Consider the following 21,458-nt stretch of genomic DNA (forward strand, 5'->3'; position numbering starts at 1 on the left):
GGGGGAGTGGGTTAATAGGGGCCTATGTAATACTTTCAACAATAAAGATTTAAAAATAAATAAATAAATACAAATCTGAGAAAAGTTCCATGCGGGCTGGCACTTATCCACTTGCTCAGTTATGTCTCGCAAGCACACACAGGCAGTAATTACGTCATTTTACAGATGAAATAACAAGCAGCACAAAACTTAATGGAAGTTATTTGGTAACGGAGAAGCGACTCAATCCCAGTGACAATAACCAAATTGCCTTTTTTGAAAACTATCCATTCATATTGATACTTCATTTATCCAGGAGAGTTAGGGAAGGAGGCAGTATGACTTTTCAAGGTACAATTTATTTCTCTAATCCCCACAGATCATTTTAACTACTTCAGATACAAAGCTAAATTAAAGGCTTCTCTTTTGGAAGGCGGCATGTATTTTCCCTGATGAATCCAGGTCACCACTGCAATTGCAACACTGCCGTGGAGGGCACCGACCCGTGGGTAAGCCAGGCCTAAGCTGCCGTTCAGGTTCCCCCAGCAGGAACCCAGAGCTCTTGACAATGAATAAAAACCCATTCTTTTAGTGCTTACCAACTTCTTTTATGTTTTTCTAAGTTGGGAAATACAAAATTTTGGAGTCACTGAAAGTCCCTACGAGCAAGTTATTTTAATACAACTAATATCTATGGTGGCTGCCAAAAACAGTCTGCTAACCTTTTATTGTTTTGGTAGCTTGCCAAGAACTGAGCTCTGCAAGGTATGACAGCTATTACCAAAATGCTGGGTGCATGCACCTAGTTCCTCTTCCACACTGTGCCTCATTTCCTCAGGAGGGAAGGAGAGCAAGAGTCCTATTGACAAAATGTTTGGCCTTTCTGGAACAGATCTGACAAGACTTATGAAAGCCCCTAGTTTTTGTGTATAGCAGCACCCCATTAATAGCTTCCACTCTTCTGGTTCTCTCATGGCCCCTCGATTCCTATAGCTATTTTGTGTGCCCTCATTTGATATGTCAACTGCAAACCTACTTTTGCCACCCCTGTATAACTATACTTCCCGTTTTTAGAATGCCAACACATTAGGCACACATCTTCTCAGCCTGTAGGGCTCAAGAGAATGAAAGCCTACTTGTTTTTTAAATCCTCACCTGAGGATATTTTCCCATTGATTTTTAGAGCCTAGGAGAGGGAAAGATGGAGAAATATGGATGTAAGAGAAACACAGATTGGTTGCCTCTTGCATGAGCCCCAACCAGAGCCCAGGCTGGGGAGGAGCCTGCAACCAAGGTATGTGTACCCTTGACCAGAATCAAACCCAGGCTCACTCTATTCACTGAGCCAAACCAGCTAGGGCAAAAAACTTACTTTTGCACCCAGCATATCACTCATGGCCAGAGCTCAAGGTCAAATCCCACACCTCCCCCCCCACACACACACACACATACCCGTACCACTGCCTTTTCCCCTTTGGAACTCTAAACCACTCCCATCAGGACTGGGCATTCATGTCTTTGAAAATAAGTCACAAAGATGACACTGAACTCCCCAACAGTTTTGTCTTTCCTGCAGAGAATCTTCTGCTTCGTGGCTTCAGGGTGAGGGGCTCCTCCCAGCACAAAGGAAGAAGGCCCTCACCAATCTCCCAGCTGAGAACCAGCAAAGCCTCTGTTCTTGCGAGCAGCTTCCAACCCATGGGACCTGGCCTCCCACAGTCACGCATTTTATTTATTGAAGTACCCTTAAATATTCTTCAGAAGCCATTCAGACCCTACACTAGAAGAGAAGTACTGCCCCAGCCCCTCTTCAAACTTCTGTGCAAAGACACTAACAAATCCCAAGGACTGGACACCCAGGTATAAGGTTTCACAAGAATCCTATAAGAAAATCTCTATGGGCAAAACTGACATAATTTATTGGTACCTAATATTTCAGGTGTCATCTCATGAAGGGGATTTGATTCAAGCTCGGAAAAGTCTGGTAGAGGGTCAGTTCTGCTCCTGGACTTTCACTCACTGGCCTCCTGTGGCCATTTATCTTTTTCAAATCAGCAGGGTTTAGTTTGCACAATCTTAACTGATAAAATGCTGGCGTCGCTGAAGAAAATTACCTAATGACTTAATCCCCAGTGAGTGCACAGCAGCCTGCTGCCACCTTGTGGTGGCTTGGTGCACATGTGGGAGCAGCAAATCTCGTGGGGCAGAGCATTTAACGAAAACAAAAATAAATGTGCAACAGCACACAGTGTTAAGGCCATGTACACAGTACAAAATAGGTAAGTTTATTCAAAGTCTTGGGTATTTAGGTCAGAGGTTCATATTAGCTTAAACTGGTGCTTCTTCAAACAAAGCTTTCTTGGCCCTCACGCCTTGCTTCAGAGCATCTCCCCCAGTATAAAACAAAGCCCACCCTAGACCAAAGTGCTCGGAGGAAATAAAAGCCAACCAACAGAGAGGATAAACAAAAACCCGCTGTGCCCAAAGTACTCAGAAGTCATATGTCATTCAGAGCAAACAGTAAGTGGCTTTGCTCTGGGATGGAAGTGGGGAATGTGATTCTGTCTTTGACAAGGAGAGCCACTCGTCTTGGTCCTTTCCCACTTGACTCTTGCTTTACCACACAGCAGCTTTCATTCCAAAGCTTCCACCAAGTCCTGATTCAGCTTCAGCACGTGACCCTCAACTTCGGTTTAATTCAACACTGTTATTTAGAAAATAAAGGCAAAGACCAAGATAGGGGTAAGGGTGGGATGGGATGAGAATTTTCTTGGCAGAAGCCCCAAAGTTCAGACACAGGCCTCCTCAGATGAGGAAAATGATGCCTTCAGACACCATGACCTGGTTGTCGTCCTGCATCTTGGTCAGTGCTGCCTGGATCTCCTCTGGAGAGAAGGGCTCCTCTTTGTCCTGGTTGATGGATTCTGTGAGGCGATTCATGCCCACCGACTGGGCATGAGCTTCCCGGAACACATCCAAGAGGGCCATCTTGAATGCTTTCAACCTGCCCCAAATAGGAAAAATGGGTGAAGGAGGAGTAAACAAACCCAAAGCTTTCATGCAAGATCTATGCTGGGAAAGCCTAAGGATTAGTACAGTATAGCTGTCCCACACACACACAACACACAAACATGCATGTGCACACACGTGCACACACACATCTTTGATGACTGCTCCATACACAAGTTTCTCCCTTTCAAACTAAATTGTTATATTATAGAGCTTCTTGAAACCTTCAATTTGAACACACTGAGAAACAATAGCATCCTATATAATAAAGCCTAATATGCAAATCAACCGGACAGCAGAAAGACCAGTTGCTATAATGTGCACTGACCACCAGAGGACAGAAGCTCAACGCAGGAGCTGCCCCCTGGTAGTCAGTGCGCTCCCACAGGGCGAGTGCCGCTCAGCCAGAATCCGGGCTCATGACTGATGAGCACAGAGGTGGTGCAGAAGCTTCTCCCACCTCCAGGGAAGCGCTAAGGAGCAGTGAGCTGGGCAGTAAGGACCAACGAGTCCCGGACTGCAAGAGGGTGCAGGCAGGGCTAAGGAATCCCCCCCATCCCCAGTGCACAAATAAGAGACCTTTGAGGGTGTGGGAAATTGGCGTTCCCATACACTGTTGGTAGAAATGTAAACTGGGATGGCATCTTTGGGAGGCAATTTAGCAACATGCACTCAAATTTTTAAATAATACATAACCTTTGACCCAGGAAGTCCATTTCTAGAAATTAACATTACAGCTAGTTACACTTGCACAAGTGCACAGATAAATGAAGATGTTTTACTGTAAACAGCAGATTTATGGAACCTAAATGTCAACATTTTACACATCCATACTATGGAAACCCTGCAGTCATTAAAAAAGAGATCTGTATGAGCTGATTCAAAAGTGCTTTCAGATACAGTGCAATTGTTTTCTCTCATGAGCAGAATTACAATTAATTTTAATGTTTTTTTCCTAAATACTTTTTAAAGTTTTCAAACTTCTTCAGTAAACATATTGTGTTGTGTGTGTGTTTAAGGAAAAAAAAGAAAAAAGCAAAACTTAACCATGGAGTCTTTTACGTGCCCAGAAACCTGGGCCTCTGGTTTTAAGCTCCGTTGACAAGCAGCTTGTTTCATACCCTCTTCTCCGGAAGTCCTTGCCTCAGCGGGACACTGGTATCACTTTCCTACTCACCTGGTTTCACTCAACTCCACCTCCTGGGATTCCTTGGTCTCCTGTGAGTCCACTGACTTGGGAGTTTGCACTATAGAGGATAAATGATGGCAGAGGGTGAGAGGACAACAAGGGAAAGCATTTGTACCCTCACTGAGCCTGTTAAACACCATTTCCTAGGGTTATTCTGGGGCCAGGCAGGACAATTAGGATAAAGGAAACTCTCCAATGAATGAACAATATAATTGTGTCAGGCAGGAGGCCCTCAATCCACATGATCTGGGATATTTACACCAGGTTGGCAAAGAGCACAGTTCATCAAAGAGGAAAGCAAACAACTGTCCAGAGCTTATTTTCCAGTTTCACTGCGTTTCTGAGGCTCTCTTGGGACAAACCTCTTGAACACAGGGTCCCAAGTGGAACCAAATGGGAGTCCCCACAAAATGCAGTGCACAGAGCAACTAAAAATACTATCAATAGGGACACTCTCTTACCTTGAGGCATTTCCTTCTCTGTGTCACTGAAGTCATAGGGGTCGTATGAGTCCCCTTCCCCAGCATCTGAGTGGTGACGGGTCTTCCTCCTAAAGAACCATAGCAGTTAAGAAAAGCTTTAGGGAGCCCTGTCTGTATCTCTGACCATGAAGAAAAGGAACCAGAACCTTCTCCAATCAAAGTCAAACACCAGGGCCCTGGCCGGTGTTCTCAATGGTTAGTGTTACCCCCACGCACCCAATGACCACAGGATCAATTCCCAGTCAGGACACATGTCCAGGTTGCAGGTTCAATCCTAGCCAGGACGAGTACAGGAGACAACTGGTTGGTATCTCATACCAACGTTTCTCTCTCTCTCTTCCTCTCTCTCTCTCCCTCAACTTCTCTCTCTCTCTCTCTCTCTCTCTCTCTCTCTCTCTCTCTCTCTCTCTCTCTCTCTCTCATCAATGGATGGAAAAAAATACACATAAGATCAAGTGAGGACTTAAAAAGCCCAGGCCTGTACAAACTGTTACTTTTTCTGCTTCCTAATGTTTTTTCCTTATCATCCACTCTTAAAAATTCAACCATAGGCCCAAGAGAAATAAATAATCTTGAGGGAAAAATTCTGAAACATACATTCAAAAACCTTCGAATGAGTTACTGCTCCTGCTATTCAGCATTTCTTTAGCAGGCAAGAAGACAAAGCATCACACTATAGACCACATGTGTCAAACACAAGGCCCGCGGGCCAAATCCAGCCCGCCAGGCCTTGCAATGTGGCCCGCACTGCGCTGTCATCACTGCACTCCGCTGTCAGTTTATGACATTGTCAGTTTATGACTGTTCAGTAAACCATTCAGCCCGCGATTTAGGCTGGATTTTAGATTTTGGCCCCTTCTCTGATTGAGTTCGACACCCCTACTATAGACAGTGAGGGCACGCTCATTCTCTCCTTTGCCCCGGTTACCTTCACCCTCAAGGCGTGCAGGTCCAGGCACCCTTCCTCTGAAGAACCTGATGTCTACTGACTTGATTCACTCTTCCCCTTCCCCCAGCCCTAAGTGAAGTCTTTTTCTCCATTTCTCTTGGCCCAACCTTACCTCTTCCTCTTCTGTTCTTGGTCCTCCTGGCTTCTCTCCTCTTCATCTTCTGCCTCTGATTCATCTTCATTTTGCTTCTTACGTTTCTTCTCCTTCTCCAGAACCTAGGACCAAGCCAAGTATGGACGGGCTGAAGCCAGGGAACTGAATAAAGAACTCTGAATAAGAGTCCTTTCTGCACCATCAGCAGAAATGATGCCCATGGGTCTAAGGATTCATCTAGCCTCTCTTGTCCCCATGTTCCAGGACCAGGGGACAGGCTGCTACTCATCCTTAGAAATGCTGAGCAGTGTGTTCAATTCTTTTTACATAATAGGTATTAACAAGTGTTTACTAAATAAGGAAATGAATGAGAAAAAAGTCCAACCCATAATGGTTAAGTGGAAAACAATTCATCTCTTTATAAATCAAGTGTTCAATTTAAATTTAAGACTATGCCCACCCTCAAAAGAGGAATAGCCAAGAAAAGTTTATCAGACCCACGACTAAACCCCAAAGAGCTATAGTTCGATTGAGGGGTGGAGGCAATGAGAAAAAGGGAGTCGAGGCTTCAAGTCTTGGTGTCTAAAATGACAGAGATGAAATGTCACAAGCAGGAATACGAGAAGCAAGTCTGAGAGTTCATCTTCTGACAGTTTTTGAGGTGCCAATGGGACACCTGTAGAGGTGCCAAGGGGAAAAGTATAGAAAGGAAGATTACCAAGGTCAATCCTTTGGAATCATCTACCGTTTTAAGGGGCAAAGGAAGTAGAGAAGGTATAGCACATCAATGAAACCACAAGCCCTCTGGCTCTAGCATAGCTATTTTAAAACTGTCTAGCTGCTTCTCAAATGCAGCTAGACTGGGCACCACTGGTGCTGCAGATCCCAGAGAAAGGACAGAGGCCAACTGAGCACTGGCAGACAGATGCTACTTTCTGCTGATGACCCAAACACTGCTGATGGCCAAGGAAGGCTGTGAAGCCCAAGCACCAATGGTTTCTTCAGAAGGATCTCTCAGCAAGCACCTGAGTCCTCACCTTTTTGAAGTAAGCGTACTGGACCAACTCCACAGCTTCCTCTGCATCCTGCAGGTCCACAGTCTTGCTCATGCGAGCCTTGGCATGAGCCGTGGCCAACCGAATCAGGGTTTCCAGGGTCCGGGCTGTAACTGGGGAGGTCTGGGGGAGAAAATGAGAATTCCTTATCCAGAATTACACATATCCTTTAAGCATACCCATCATTCCCACCACACCGGTAAGGAAATGACACTACCAAAAAAGCTCTAGGAGGTCCAAGCAAAGGATTCAGAGCTCTGTATTTTCTACAACTACCATGTGAAATTCAGAAACATGAAAATTATCAAGGAAATATGTGTGGGAGAGTGCTGAGGGAGGGAGGAGTAGGTAAACAGGAAAGAAGAAAATTAGGCATCTTGCAGCTGGAAAGGTTAAAAAAAAAAAAAAAAGGCTTAGAAGGAGAACCAAAGTGAAGAGAGAGTCCTTTACTGCAGGCCTACAACACACCAAGAACTGTGCTTTTACATTCCTTGTGTCATTAATGCTCTTCATTACTAGGAAAAATTTTATAGATAAGAAAAATGGGACTCGAGTAACTTGTCCAAGGCCATGCTAATGAGGGGCGTGAAAGAGGACACATTTTTAAAAGTTGTGTGAAGTCACTAAGTCCAGAGGAGCAAAACTCTGACAAGTTCTTATCAAGCAGTTCTCACAGGAGAGGGTGCATGTGAAACCGGGGTGCCTTCACCTTTTTAAACTGTTATTGTCTGAACTGGGACCCTGCTTAAGGAATCAGAATGCCTATGTTCCTTAGAACACAGGACTAGACACCTGTACTTTTTAAGTTCCAAGAGATTCTGATGTGCCTTCCTCATTAACTATCCCTAACTTTATCCAACCTTTTCATTATTTTATGAATAATGAAACTGTGAGCAGAGAGGTAAAAGATCCAAAAATTAGCTGGAAACCTCAGGCCAGAACGTACGGCTGTACTACCACACCTCCCGCTGTATGATGCACCAGTGAAGTATGTGGTCACTTCTACTTTCAAGTCTTCAAAATTATCATTTAAATCCAATCTGGCATTCAAAAACAAATGTATTCATATTTATGTAAGTTGACCATAATGATTTAGTCAATGATTTTAATGATTTAGAAAGCTACCAAAGTTTAGAGTTTATGTGCGCCATTATAGCTCTGGTTGGTATATTATGTGCAGTAAGAGGCCTTTGACACACTGGAGTGTATCACATGAGAGGAATTTTAAAAGAAAGGTGTTTATTTAATTGAAGACGGGTCATGTAAAATCTCAAAAAAACAACACTGAGACCCATGGCATCACAGGGAAGCAGGTTTAAGCTCAATAAGTAGAAGACTATCCTAACACTTCAATGCAGTGATATACTAGGCATATTCTCCGGGGTGTGTGTGTGTGTGTGTGTGTGTGTGTGTCAATGAAGTTCCAGAAGGAATTCTAGACAGTGGAATTCCTGTCTTGGGTGAGGCTGAAATAGATGATCTGGGATCACATCGAATCCCAAGATTGCAGAATGAGGGTTTTGGACTAGAGTTTCTGTGTGAAATCCTGTATGAACTAAAGTGCCCCAAAAGATTCAGATAAACTCATGGGTTGGTATGTAAGGTTTCTAGAAATAGCTTTGGAAAACCATCACAGTTGTCCAACTACAAGTCATCTGTCAAAGTATAGCTCAAATATCACACACTGGGAATCCTTAACCTTCTGGAATGTCTAAGGGAAAAGTTAATGCTTCTTCATCTGTCTCCAACAGTCTCACAAGTACCACACTGTGGTATCTATATATATAAAAAGCCAGCGACCAGAATACCATAATGACCAGAGTAGCTGGTCGCTCTGACACCCACTGCGTCCAGTGAATAGGGTGCAGCTGACCAGCCAACCTCCCTCGGCCACTCCCCCCCGCCAGCCCTGCCCCTGACCAGACTCTCCCATCCCGATTGGGCCACAGCCCCTACCCCGGGCCGACCTCACCCCTGATAGGCCCCCACCATCCCAATTGGCCTACAGCTCCCCCCCACCCCATGGCCCTACCCCTGATAACCTCCCCTACCCCAATAGGGAGTGGGGTTGGTCCATACCCACAGCCCCTCCCCATGGCTGGCCCAGCCTCCAATCGACCCCCCCACCCCAATCAGGGACAGGGCCTGCCAGCCAATTGCCTGCGGCACCTCCCCCCAGCCAGCATGGCCCTAATTGGGCCCCGATAGGGGCAGGCCAGCCAGCCAACCTCCACTGTCTCCTCCTCCCGATCCACCCATGCACAAATTCATGCACTGGGCCTCTAGTATATTTATAAATATGTATACATGATCTTTCTATCTGCCTTTCTGCCTCCCCAGCCCAAATCTGAGCTCTTATTTTTTTTTAAATATATTTTATTGATTTTTCACAGAGAGGAAGAGAGAGGGATAGAGAATTAGAAACATCGGTGAGAGAAAATCATCGACCAGCTGCCTCTTGCACACCCCCTACTGGGGATGTGCCCACAACCAAGATACATGCCCTTGACCGGAATCGAACCCGGGACCCTTCAGTCCGCAGGCTGATGCTCTATCCACTGAGCCAAACCCGTTTCGTGTTATTTTTAACACTGCCTGTAAGAATAGACTCAGTTCCCAGAAGTGGTTCATGTTTGCTAAATAGACCACAGCTTCTGGAGGCCAGCATCATCTGAACTGATTGGGTACATATTATCTCAGAGGCTCTCATTTCATTTTTCTTTGTAAAAGGATATGATTAACACTGTGTCAAGACCAGAAGAAAAATATAAAGAATCACTATGTTAAACTGGCCTCAGATAGTAAGGACTCTTCCCAGCCACATGCTTAAGGGACTCCCAGGGCCCTCTTGCGCTTGGGACTCACCCTGGCGGTGTCGGAGCTCATGCTGTCCTGGCTGCGCAGGCGAGAGTACTCTTCTGCGATGTAGGTGGCCGACTCCTGCGTTAGGATGGGCTTGATGATTTTGGCCACGTGGATGTACTTCTTCATGAAAGCCGCATTCACCATCTTCTCCCTAGACCCACACACAGTGAACTCCTGCCCTGCCACACTCAGCACCTGCCTGAGATGGTGGCTCTGCCTCTCCCCAGAGAAGTCAAGATCAAGTGGCAAAGTAGAGACAGCCTAGAACCCATTTATCATAAATCTCATATGGAGCATGCAAAGGCCCTTTCACATATTAAATAAAAATATTATCATTAATAATAATTAATATTAATAAATATTATTAATAATTAGGTATTGTGAGTTAATAAGTTTAGGTATTATTTGCCCTATTTCATACATGGGAAAAGTATGGCACAGAGAAGCTTAAGTACACTCAAATTCCGTTTTCTGGCTCAAAATTAGGTTCTTAAACCAACAGATTTGAAGATGATATGTTTCCTTCTGCACCGTGGCCAAAAATAGAGGTATAAGAGCTCACATTTCATGCTTTGAGCATCTGGTGGCAAGTTTCCTTTATCCAAATCCACTTGCAAAGCCTCCAGTGCATGCCATCTCCTGACCCTTCACCATGAACTCAACATAAATAGCTACATGACAAAGCAATCCTTCACATGAGGATGACATCACACTATCAGTTAGGCATGTCATCAATCTTCTATTTTAGGAAAAGATCAGAACCTAAGCTTAATTACCCACAAACATTTACAAGGCAACTGGCCTGGAAAAGGGAACTCTCTGTGGATCCAGAAGAAAACAGGTCCACATGGTCATGATTCCAGCATAATCCTGGCCTGGATAGCATAAATATATACCCATAACCTAATATGATACAATATTAGATATACACATGTTCTAAGATGACACCAATCTCAGGCTCCCTCAGGGACAGGTATGAGAAATGCTCACTTTTTCTTCTTATGCCCGTGCAGAAGGTTATCATGCTTCTCATAAATCTGAGTGTCCTGCTGGTCTTCTTGGCTAAAGTTGGGATCATCTGTGGCCAACATTTCCACGGCACTACCCAAAGGCATAGCTAGAAAACCCAAGTTGAGAGAAAGGAGAGTTAGAAAGAGCTTTACCAAGGGAACTGCACAGGGAGGAAGAAAAACCCTCACAAAGCAAGGACCCCCAAGAAAACAGACGTGCAGAAGCCAAAAATAAGGAAGGTGGAACCACCTGGCCCACAGAAGATGCTCAAAGGTGTTCCCAAGCCCAGAAATGAACAAAGGACACACTTCAGGATAACCTCCAGTGAGCAAGAAGGGGAGGTGGCCAGGCCAGGAATAGCATCTTCGACATCAACCCAGACACACCCACCACCTGGATTGTGCCTCAGATAATGTGATCAGTTTAAGTTCCCTTCCCTCCTTATTCTTCTTGTGGTCTCACCATCTCCATCCTGCTCCCCTGGTGTCCTGTAACGGTGCATCCTAAGGACATGGTCAGAGATCTCCCGATCCTGCTCAGGGTCCATCTGGTCCAGCATGATGAAGAGTAAGTCAAATCGGGATAGCAGTGAGTCCTGAAGCCCAATGTTCTCCATAGGCGTCTTGTACTGATCATACTGGGAACACAGGAGAAAAGAAAAGTGAAGGCAACAATCAATAGAAAGGACAAGGAGGCTGGTTTGATTCTGGGAGTGAGAATGAAAGCCTAGGCCTTAGAGAAAAAAGCCAGAAGCAGTAAAGTGGAAAATTTTAACACCATTAAAATACTAATTCATCTCTACCCACACCCCTTCTCTAACTGAAGCTAATGACCTGAGTGACTCCAGGCCCCACCTCCTAGCTGAGGTGCCTCCATCAGGCTGCGTGTGTGTCTCAAAACCAGCCTCCTCCTCCCCAAGCTTTATTCTGTTCCTCTCATTCCCAAGACAGGTCAACCCTGAACACAAGCTGGCTAAATCAGAGGCACTTGGAAACTGTGGAGTCCCTTACTCAGAAAGTAATGAGTAAAATGAAAATTATCAAAATCTAAATTATGTTTTAAGAATCACAGTAGCCCGGCCAGTATGGCTCAGTAGTTGAATGTCAACCTATGAATTAAGTCACGGTTCGATTCCCAGTCAGGGCACATGCCGGGATTGTAATCAGCCAATCAGTAATTCTCTCTCATCATTGATGTTTCTAGCTCTCCCTCTCCCTTCTTCTCTAAAATCAACTTAAAAAAAAAAAAAAAAAAAGAATCATAGTTTTTCCCTGGGAGTCAAGAATCCCAGTATTCTTTCTTATCTTTCATTTCAGAAACCACTAGGCTGATGCCAACCCTCTCACATACGCTTCAGAGGGCCTAACAATCTTGGGGGTAAGATTAATAATCCTTCTGATTACCATGTTCACATTTCAGGACTTGCCATTTCCCCCTATAATTCAATTCTTCAGAATAATGTAAATACACATTATCATTCATCTAAAAACCTATGATTTCAATGCACACTCTGAATTAGAACCAGCCATGTTTACCAAAAGCTCTACCTCAGAGATTTGGATTCAGAAACTCTAAGCTAGAAATCAGGCACCTGTATGTTCAAAAAACACCACCAAAACTGGTATTCCCACACACTGTGAGATACACTGCCAGAGCACAGCATAGGCTCTGGTTCAAATCCCGGTTTTGCCATTTTCTAGTTTGTGACTCTTGAGCAAGTTACTTTAACTTTTATGCCTCCATTCTCTCATCTGTAAAATGAGGATACTACCTACACCTCACAGGGGTTATTATGAGGATGGAAGAAATAGATAAATATAAAGCATTTATGAGTATTAGTTAATAGTATTATTATGACACAATCTTTAAGGAAGGCAATTTGGCAATCTCTACCAAAATAAAATGCACTTAACTCAATCTAGTAATTCTATTGCTAGTTAGTTATCGTACAAACATACTCCCAAATATATAACAAACGCACATGAAGGAATTTTGTTGCAGCTTCATTCACAAAGAGATAGCAGCAAATGCCCATCAAATGGAGACCAGTTAAAAAAATTTACTGTACACCCATACAAAATGCTAGACTATTTAAAAAAAAAAAAAAAAAAAAAAAAAAAGGTAAACTCAGTAAACCCCAAACACAATAGATAATTTTTAACATGGAGCCAAAACCGGTTTGGCTCAATGGATAGAGCGTCGGCTTGGGGACTGAAGGGTCCCAGGTTCAATTCCGGGCAAGGGCATGTACCTTGGTTGCGGGCACATCTCCAGTAGGGGGTGTGCAAGAGGCAGCTGATCCATGACTCTCTCACATCGATGTTTCTAACTCGCTATCTCTCTCCCTTCCTCTCTGTACAAAATCAATAAAATATATTTAAAAAAAATTTTTTTTTAACATGGAGATAGTGCACTGTTGGTACAAGTTTAATTTTTGTTTACTGAAAACACTTGGGAGCTGTTAGCGGCTATCTCTTGGGAAAGAAATAGAATTTCCATATTATACCTCTCTGTTTTGTATATAAATCCTCCTACCAGATGTACATAGTACTTTCATATTTTTATAAACTATTTTTTTTTAAATATATTTCTTTATTGATTTTACAGAGGAAGGGAGAATGAGAGAGAGAAACATCAATGATGAGAATCATTGATCGGCTGCCTCCTGCACAACCCCCACTGGGGATCGAGCCCACAACCCAGGCATGTGCCCCTGGCCAGAATCGAACCTGGTACCCTTTAGTCTGCAGGCTGACACTCTATGCACTGAGCCAAGCTGGCTAGGGCCATAGTACTTTCATTTTAATGTCAATACAGGTTACCTGGGAGGTGAGACTGCAGGTCATTTTTGTTTTTGTCTTTGTATTTCTGGAAAGTTACTTTCCAGGGGATTCTGGTGTGTATGAGTGGGTGAGGAACCATGGCCCTACACCAAGGACAGCAACAAGAGGGCCTAAAGATAAGCTTACTTTGGTCTTTGGCCTGTTGTTTCCCTGGGTTACCTAAACTAAACTTCTCAGTCCAGTTATTCAGCAAAACTGAATGAGGGTGAGGACAATGGTTAAGTGCCTGATTTTACTGACCCTGCCATAGACGGGGTTGGCTGCTGCCAAAACACTGCAGCGGGCATTCAGTCGAGCATGGATGCCAGCCTTAGCGATAGTGACTCGACCCTGCTCCATCACTTCGTGGATGGCCGTGCGATCCATATCAGACATCTTGTCAAATTCATCAATGCAAACCACACCACGGTCAGCCAGGACCATAGCCCCTGCTTCCAGACGGCGTTCCCCTGGGAAGTAGGAAGACAAATATGCATGTTATAATCCAGGTTGTAGGGGACAGAGGGAGAGATTTCAAACCCCCTCCTGGGACCCTCTCATTGTCACACATGAGAATATAGTGACGTGAGCACCTAGAGACGTAAGTTATTCCTGGTGGGTAATTTCTTGTCCCACTTTGACTCCTAAGCAGCAAGACTCCAACCAAAATCCTTTATAGATTCTTCTCTCTTCATCCTCATCCTCAAGTAATTTCCCAACTAGATCTGTTCTCTTTTCACTAATCTTCAAACCCCTTCCTCTAATTTAGGAAACAGAATAATCTTCATTTTCATTTCCCTTCCAATTTGCTTTCTCCTCAAAAACTCTTAAAATAGCCTTCCGGAAGACATTCTTGTCAATAGAAGGTCATTCAAACTTAAATAATTCACCCACTATTGTCAGACACTTAGTTCTCTACATGCTTGGTCTCAGTGCTAGATATGCCAAGGACCCTTACACCCTCTCTTACCTGTTTCCTGGTCTGTGGTGACAGCAGCCGTCAGACCCACTCCAGAGGAGCCCCGGCCAGTGGTAGGGATAGCCCGGGGTGCAGTGCAAAGCACGTACCGCAGCAGCTGAGACTTGGCAACCGAGGGGTCTCCTGTAATTGGACAAGGGCAGTGGTGACTCTCCAAGAAAGTCTCCACATCCCCAAGTTCTGAGTTTTTAGAACAGCTCTTGACATAACAAATATACAGTAATAGGTTATTAACACTATTTCCTTCACTTTCTCTTTATCATTTGAAAAAACATAGATTTTAGGTACATAAACCAGGAAGCCTTTTATGGGATTGAAATATAACCAGGTATAGATTAAAGGATTCTCAATCACACTCCACCAGGGAAGATCAGGAGTCTAGAGCAAATCCCCAGCACCATACCTATAAGAAGAATATTGATGTCCCCGCGGATGTGGCTGCCGTTTTCCAGGTCACGCTCCACCCCTCCCAAGAGCAGGCAGAGGATTGCCTTCTTGACATAGTCATGCCCATGGATGCTGGGGGCCAATGAGTTGGCCAGCTGGTCAAAGATATCCTACAGGGTGTGAAAGTCTAATGAGATTCCATGGGATTGTGCTGAGCTCCACTTTACAGTGTAGCCTATTCAAAATGCTTGAAGATATACACAAATATGAATACTGTTTCTAATAGTAAAATCGTCCTAAGACAAATCTCATTGATCAGATCATTTTCAAAGCAGTTACAGAGGAAGCCTAGATTCCAAATCTTGCTTAGAGGTTTAATCTTTAAGAAAAAAAGTGATCTCTCATCAAAACTGAAATCTGCTTATCTTTATACTCTCCATTCATACTAATCATAAATGAACATAAATTTTAAGCCAGAAAGTGTTTCCAGTTTCAAAACATTTTAGGTTCAATAAAAGTATGTATTGTGCTTCAGGAGTAACCTATGTCAGACATGCGTTATATTTTGTTCAATTTTAAATGTTAACATTTTCTTTAAAAAGAAAAATGTTTTTTGAGAACTAAAACAAATAAAATCATTATTTAAAATTTAAGTAGCAATGTACCACTAATGTCTTCAGTAAAGACTCATTGGTACACTGATATTCTAAATCCTATTCTTTATTTAAATTAGGTTCACTTAGCAGCCCAGCAGGTAACACAACAGAAAAATTAAAGAACCACAAAAACACCCTGTAGGTCATTGATTGTGTCAATATTAGAAACTAGCACCAAATACTCGACCTTCCTCCAGGTGCAGAACAAAGATGGCCATGCCCAAACACAACCCGTACAATTCCATCCCCGCCCTCCAAGCCCCGAAGGACACCCAGACCTTGGAGCGAGTTTTGCTGAACTTCTTGATCTTGGCTATATCCTCAGCAGAGAATGAAGGCTGAATGTCCTTGCTCATTTGCTTCACATTGCAGGCAATCAGAACCGTCCTAGGACAAAGAAGAGAATTAAGAGAAAGCCTGCTATTTTCAATTCCTAACATCAGAGCCTTTTTAGGTTAATAATCTAGGATAGCAAATTGAAAAGAAAAAGAAGAAAGCAAGCTGTTCTGAATTAAATAATTGATTCTCTCTTCATCTATGACCTAAACATCTGGCAATGCCTCAACTCAGGAATGCATCTCCTGCTAACCCAAAGTTTGAAGTAGAAGTGTATATAGGAAGGAGGTGAGGTGGGGACGTGTGAGATACTCCCAGGTAAACCATGAGGCTATAATCATATTACCAGTAACTCCCACTTTTAGCATGAGATAGAATTGCCAGTTTTATATTATAGAAAACAGATACCCCATCTCCCAGGCAGGTAGTGTGCTCCACCTGCCTGTTATCACTCTCTGGAGCATGGCAAACTGGAGAAAAAATATTACCAAATATGGAAGCTGCCAGCAGCATTCCAAACACTTCATGACTGACCCTTTACCTGAAGGTCCCAGAGGTGTAGCCTCCCTTCTTTCCGGGAAGGCAACGGTAGGTGCCCACCACCTGGATCCTGTCACCAGGCTTCACTTTATCCACCAAGTCATTATCCAGAATGACATCCACAGAGCGAGGAAGCTGGCCAGCTGGGGCCTTCTCCGGCATTTCCTGGATGGTGATGGTTTGGTGGTCCTTGTAGACAGACAGGCCATATTCTGTCTCAAGGGGATTGTTCTCCTCATCCTGGAAAAGGCACACAGAAAAGCACAGTTATCTCAGCCCTGTCTTAGAAACACCACACTTATTTGTGGTGGGAAACAAAGATAATTTGATGACTTCATGAGATTTTTAACATCCAGAAGCAAAAAAAAGCCAAATATCTTCTCTAGCTTTTCCAACCTTATCTAATAACAAACCATCTAGATGGAAGAGGCAATCTCTAGTCTGAATGGACCACAGCTATATAACATCGAAATTAAGATTTTTCGCCTACTACAGCTGAATACATACTTTCACCATGATGCAATATTTCCACTCCTATGTAATACCTAACAAAATCTCTGTACTACAAAGTTCACAGCAGCACTATTCCTGATGACCAAATTAGACAATATCCCAATGCCAGTGACAGAGTGATTAAATAAATGTGGTATATTCACACAAGTGAATTATACAATGAAATACACCTACACACATGGATAAATCTCACAAACAGAAGCCAACACAAGAGTATTTTTTAAGATAAAATATGAAACTTTTTTATATTTTATCTTAAAATAATTTATACTGCTGAACATGAGGATAGACTAACAGGGCAGTGTGGGCCCTCAAGAGGGACTTTTGATTGCTGGTAAGATTTGATTTCCTGTTCTGGATGCAGATTTTATAGGTATTCATCAAGATGCATGCTGCTGTATATGTATTAAACTTTAGTAAAGACATTTTTAAATTTTTTCTTACTTGCCATTTGAGTTTTCAAACAACAACACACTGAATGCTTACTATGTGCAAAACACTGTTCTATTATTTCGTGGAATTATCTCATGTAATCATCACAACTCAGTAAAGCAGGTATTTTTTACATTATATAACAGATTATTAAAATTGAGGCTGGGAGCAGTTAAATAAGTTCCCTAAGATCACACCATAAGTACTAGAGCCAGGATTCAAGGCAGACATAACTCCAAAACCCATGCTCTAAACACTACAGCAGACACACCTCCAGAGGTTTTGTCTGATGAATTTCACAGCTCAAGCAAAGAAGGTTGGCCACAGTAATTGGTACTCCTTTAGTACTTCCTGCAGAAGAAATTCTAGAAAAGATTCTAGAGAGAACTTAGACAATGCAAATGGCCTAAAAGTAAAAAGACATAGGTCCCATCCTTAGAATTATCACTAACTAAGACATAAGCAAGTCACTTAATCTCTCCAAACTTCAACATATCATTTGAGGTAGACTAAATGTCTCTAAAGTAAGTTGCAGTAATAATTCTAAGATACTCATTGTTGTTTTAGTTGTTTCTATAGTAAGACGAATAGTAAGATTCCTCTACCAGTTAATAGTATTATAGACAAGAACTGGGTCTTATTTATATGTGTGTCCTCCACAGTGCCTAACAATTCTTTGGATACAGTTGCTCTCAATTAAAATTAAGGGTGGGGACAGCTCTTCTTCGATAGAATGAGTTTAGACATAAAATAATCAATAGTAATTATCTTCTTTTGTCTCATTAAGTAAGGCTTCACATCATTCTCAATTCAGATCAACCTGCACACTAAGAATAAAGCCATTGCTTAGGCCAACCTTCTCTCAAACCTATAGTAAAATGCCCGCAAAGAGCACATAGTAATGTTGTAGCATAGGTATTTTCCATGTCAGTCTATAAAACTAATCCTTTCAACCCTTCCATAATTTTCTACAGTGAATATTTATTCTTATTAAAAAAAAAAAATTGCGAACTTTCCATACTAAGCTCTGGCTAACAATCCATTTTTCCTTTGTATTATCCTCAGTTCTAACTTCCACCCTATTTTCTTTTATTACTTGCATTAAAAGACCTATTTGATTACAACCTCCAAAGAAGCTCAATCAATTCATTCCCCTCACCTTGGTGGGGTAGACAGAGCTGGAAGGAAAGGCCACCAGGGTGGTGAGATCAGAGTAATGTCGCTCTATGGTCTTCTTTGTAGCCGGACAGTAGTGGACACTGCGGACAACTTTGGGACGAACTAGAGAGCCTAGGAATGGAAAACATGCATATGAAGTCATCCAACTACTAGACAGTGATAAAGGAGATAAAGCCTATGATGACTCCAAATACTACTGCCCCATCTAGTTTAAACTATTTCCGTAATACGTGTCTTGTAGTCATCTTTATATTTCTATACAGAGCATCACCATACCCATGTAAAACTATAACCAATCCCAAATGAGAAATAGTAGGAGTTCAGGGTTAGAAAGAGGAGATTGCCAAGAGCCAAGACTCCTTCCTTCTCGGCAGAATTCAGCCTACTGCGAGCACAGGTGGTCACTCAAGGTCCTCCTAATCACTCGGAGCTCCTCCAGCTTTCACCTGGACATTCAAACGCTCCACCTTTCTGATACCACAGGCTACCCAGCTCTACTCCTCCTCTCCTGCTTTCCCAGGCCCCGTCGGTCTACCCCACCTCCATGCCCTCAGACCCTTACTTTAACACACTCACACTTAGTGACAATGCCCTCCACACAGACTACACAGCTGAGGAAGACGGAGGTAAGGGTCCGGGGAGAGACATGCTTGGAGCCAAAACTGCCCTCCAATCCTATGTAGAACTCCTCATACTGCTTGGCGTAGGTAGCATCAATGGAGGCTACAAATTCCTTTAAGGCCCGCTGGAAGGCAACCAGCTCCTCAAAGGCATTGTTCAGGAGACTGCATGTGGAAAAAAGAAAGAATAATTAGGCAGAGAGCAGAATTCAAAAAAGCTGACCCTCAAACAAAAGTGGACATTCTTAAATGATGAAGGCCAAGGAGGAAAATCTGGCTCCTACTTTCTCCTCCCATCCTACAAGACTCAGGATATGCAAACACGGAAGGGGGTGCTCTTGAGAGGAAAATGCCTACCACCTACTTTTGGAAGAGGGAAAGATAGGAGCAGGGCCCTGGCCGGTGAGGCTCAGTTGGCTGGAGCGTACACCAAGAGGTTGTGGGTTCGATTCCAAGGTCAGTGCACAAACCTAAATTGCAGTTTGGATCCCTAGTCAGGGTGTGTATGGGAAGGCAACTGATCAATGTTTCTCTCTTCCCCCTCCCCCCTTTTCTAAAATAAAAAAGCATGGACTCCAGTGAGGATTTAAAAAACAACAACATAGGAGCAGGTGAGGCAAAGAGAAAGAGGGCTTCAGAGTAAAAAAATATTTCATCCAGGTCCTCTCCTAGGAAGCCAGTTCCAAAGTGGGGAAGAGAGAAGGGAGCCATTCTCACCCAGAGCCAGGATATCCCCTTGGGAACCCTTGCCACTCACCGATTAGCCCTCTTCTCATTTTTTCTGCGCAGGTCATTCACGTTAACAATCAGCCGGTATTGGTTGTCACTGATCAGCTCCCGAACTTTGCTCTGATAAATTCCCTGGTCTTCCTGCAAAATAGCCACCACCATATAAAACAACAGCCACAATTCAAAAATATTTTTAAATAGAGGCAACTCTCACAGCAAGATAAATGTCCATCTCTGTGCAGCAGAGCCGAACCCCAATCTCTCCCAGATCTTCACTCACTAGCCTCTGATTCCATTTTCACCCAAAGGAGACAGTGTGGAGTTATCACCTCCTCACTGTCCATGCTATTATTCCTATTAACAACAGCTTTCTGTATGCAGTCATTTCTCAACCTTGAAAGCACAATAAATACAAACCTTGTCAAAATGTAAATTAAACTGGCTTTTCATACTCATATTAAAATGGATTTTCATTTTAAAGTTACATACAGGATTAAAGTATTTTATGTCCAGATCATGTGTATAATAATATAGAAAGAGTTCTCATATCTGGACCTAAAGGAGTTGGGAGCCTTAGCTATTTGTTTATAGATCCTGCATCAGACACCCTTCAAGACGCTTTACCAACACTTTATAACTTTCCATCTTGGGTTGCACACGAAACCCTTTTCCTGTATAACAACCACCGTTCCTTGACATCTCACTTAGCATTGGGGGAAATAAAATACTGCCAAATTAGGAAATCTTCCTCCCGACAGGAAGTCACTCTCTACGTCTGGGGACCTAAACGTGGGGATCACTACCTTACGGTAGCAATGCTTCCCCCGACCCAACCTCCCCAAATCAAGAGACCCGGGAGTAACTTCCAAAAGGTCCCAGTGGACTTTGCCATTTTGTTTGTCCCTGAAGGAAGCCTGTCAAATTTCGCGCGACCCAGACCCAGCCATCGCTTGTACAATACTTAGGAGAAAGGTACAGGACCGCTCGCTAAGGTTCACCCAGTGGAGAACCAACTGAGGACTGACTCCACCGCGAGAGCATTAGAAAGGATGAGTGGAAGGCTCCAGTGCCCGCCAGCTCGGCCGCGGCATTTGCATGCCTGGCGGGCCTCTCCTTCTCGGCCCCGGCGCTGCTCGGCGTGGCCTCCCTCGGCCCGTCCGCCTGCCCGGGGCTCCAAGCTCAAGAACCTCGCGACCCAAGCCTCTCTCACCTCGTCATCCAAGAAGTCCAGGTAGTCTCTCTGCGCCTCCCGCAGCTCCACATCGTCCAGTACCACGGTCCCAGCCATGCTTGTCAATTCCACCGGCGCCCCGCGTAGGCTCTAGTTGACCCCGCCGTGGCGCGAAACTTCCGAACTTTTCCCGCCACCAAAAGTTACCATGAGGAAGGGGCGGAGTCTCTTGGAGGCTATGAACATTCTGATTGGCTAATTCCTCTTATCAGCCTAAATGCGATCCAATAGAGAGCGGCTCTTCGCGGCGGCGGAAATGTATCATCCGAGGTTTATCCCGCCTTGTTCCACTGACGGGAAAATTGACCAATGGGGGCTAAAGGAATCTTGTCGGTCCTGGTCATTGGGCAGCCGAAGATTTGAAAGCGATGCATTCGGGGAATAGTAGTTTTTCCTCAGTT

The 21,458-nt window shown here is 43.7% G+C and overlaps 1 protein-coding gene across 2 annotated transcripts; it reads right to left on the minus strand.

The window, feature by feature from the left end:
* Positions 1 to 2,230: 2,230 nt before the first annotated feature.
* Positions 2,231 to 21,204, minus strand: MCM3 (minichromosome maintenance complex component 3). Of its 2 annotated transcripts, XM_084889175.1 has the most exons (17): positions 21,037 to 21,204; positions 19,855 to 19,967; positions 19,054 to 19,262; positions 18,458 to 18,588; positions 16,355 to 16,593; positions 15,756 to 15,864; positions 14,838 to 14,991; positions 14,426 to 14,557; positions 13,717 to 13,925; positions 11,096 to 11,270; positions 10,613 to 10,739; positions 9,623 to 9,773; positions 6,740 to 6,880; positions 5,721 to 5,824; positions 4,639 to 4,727; positions 4,166 to 4,235; positions 2,231 to 2,983 (listed from the first exon to the last, which is right to left on the minus strand). In XM_084889175.1, the coding sequence occupies exons 1-17, from the start codon at positions 21,112 to 21,114 to the stop codon at positions 2,785 to 2,787; spliced, it is 2,430 nt and encodes an 809-aa protein (XP_084745301.1). In that variant the 5' UTR covers positions 21,115 to 21,204; the 3' UTR covers positions 2,231 to 2,784. The 2 variants fall into 2 exon arrangements, with proteins under 2 accessions (XP_084745301.1, XP_084745302.1); XM_084889176.1 differs by lacking the exon at positions 19,855 to 19,967 and having other exon boundaries at positions 2,244 to 2,983.
* Between the last annotated feature and the right edge of the window lie 254 nt (positions 21,205 to 21,458).

The sequence above is a fragment of the Pipistrellus hanaki genome (genome assembly GCF_964339955.1).
Source record: "Pipistrellus hanaki genome assembly, chromosome: 7".
Taxonomy (NCBI): Eukaryota; Metazoa; Chordata; class Mammalia; order Chiroptera; family Vespertilionidae; genus Pipistrellus; species Pipistrellus hanaki.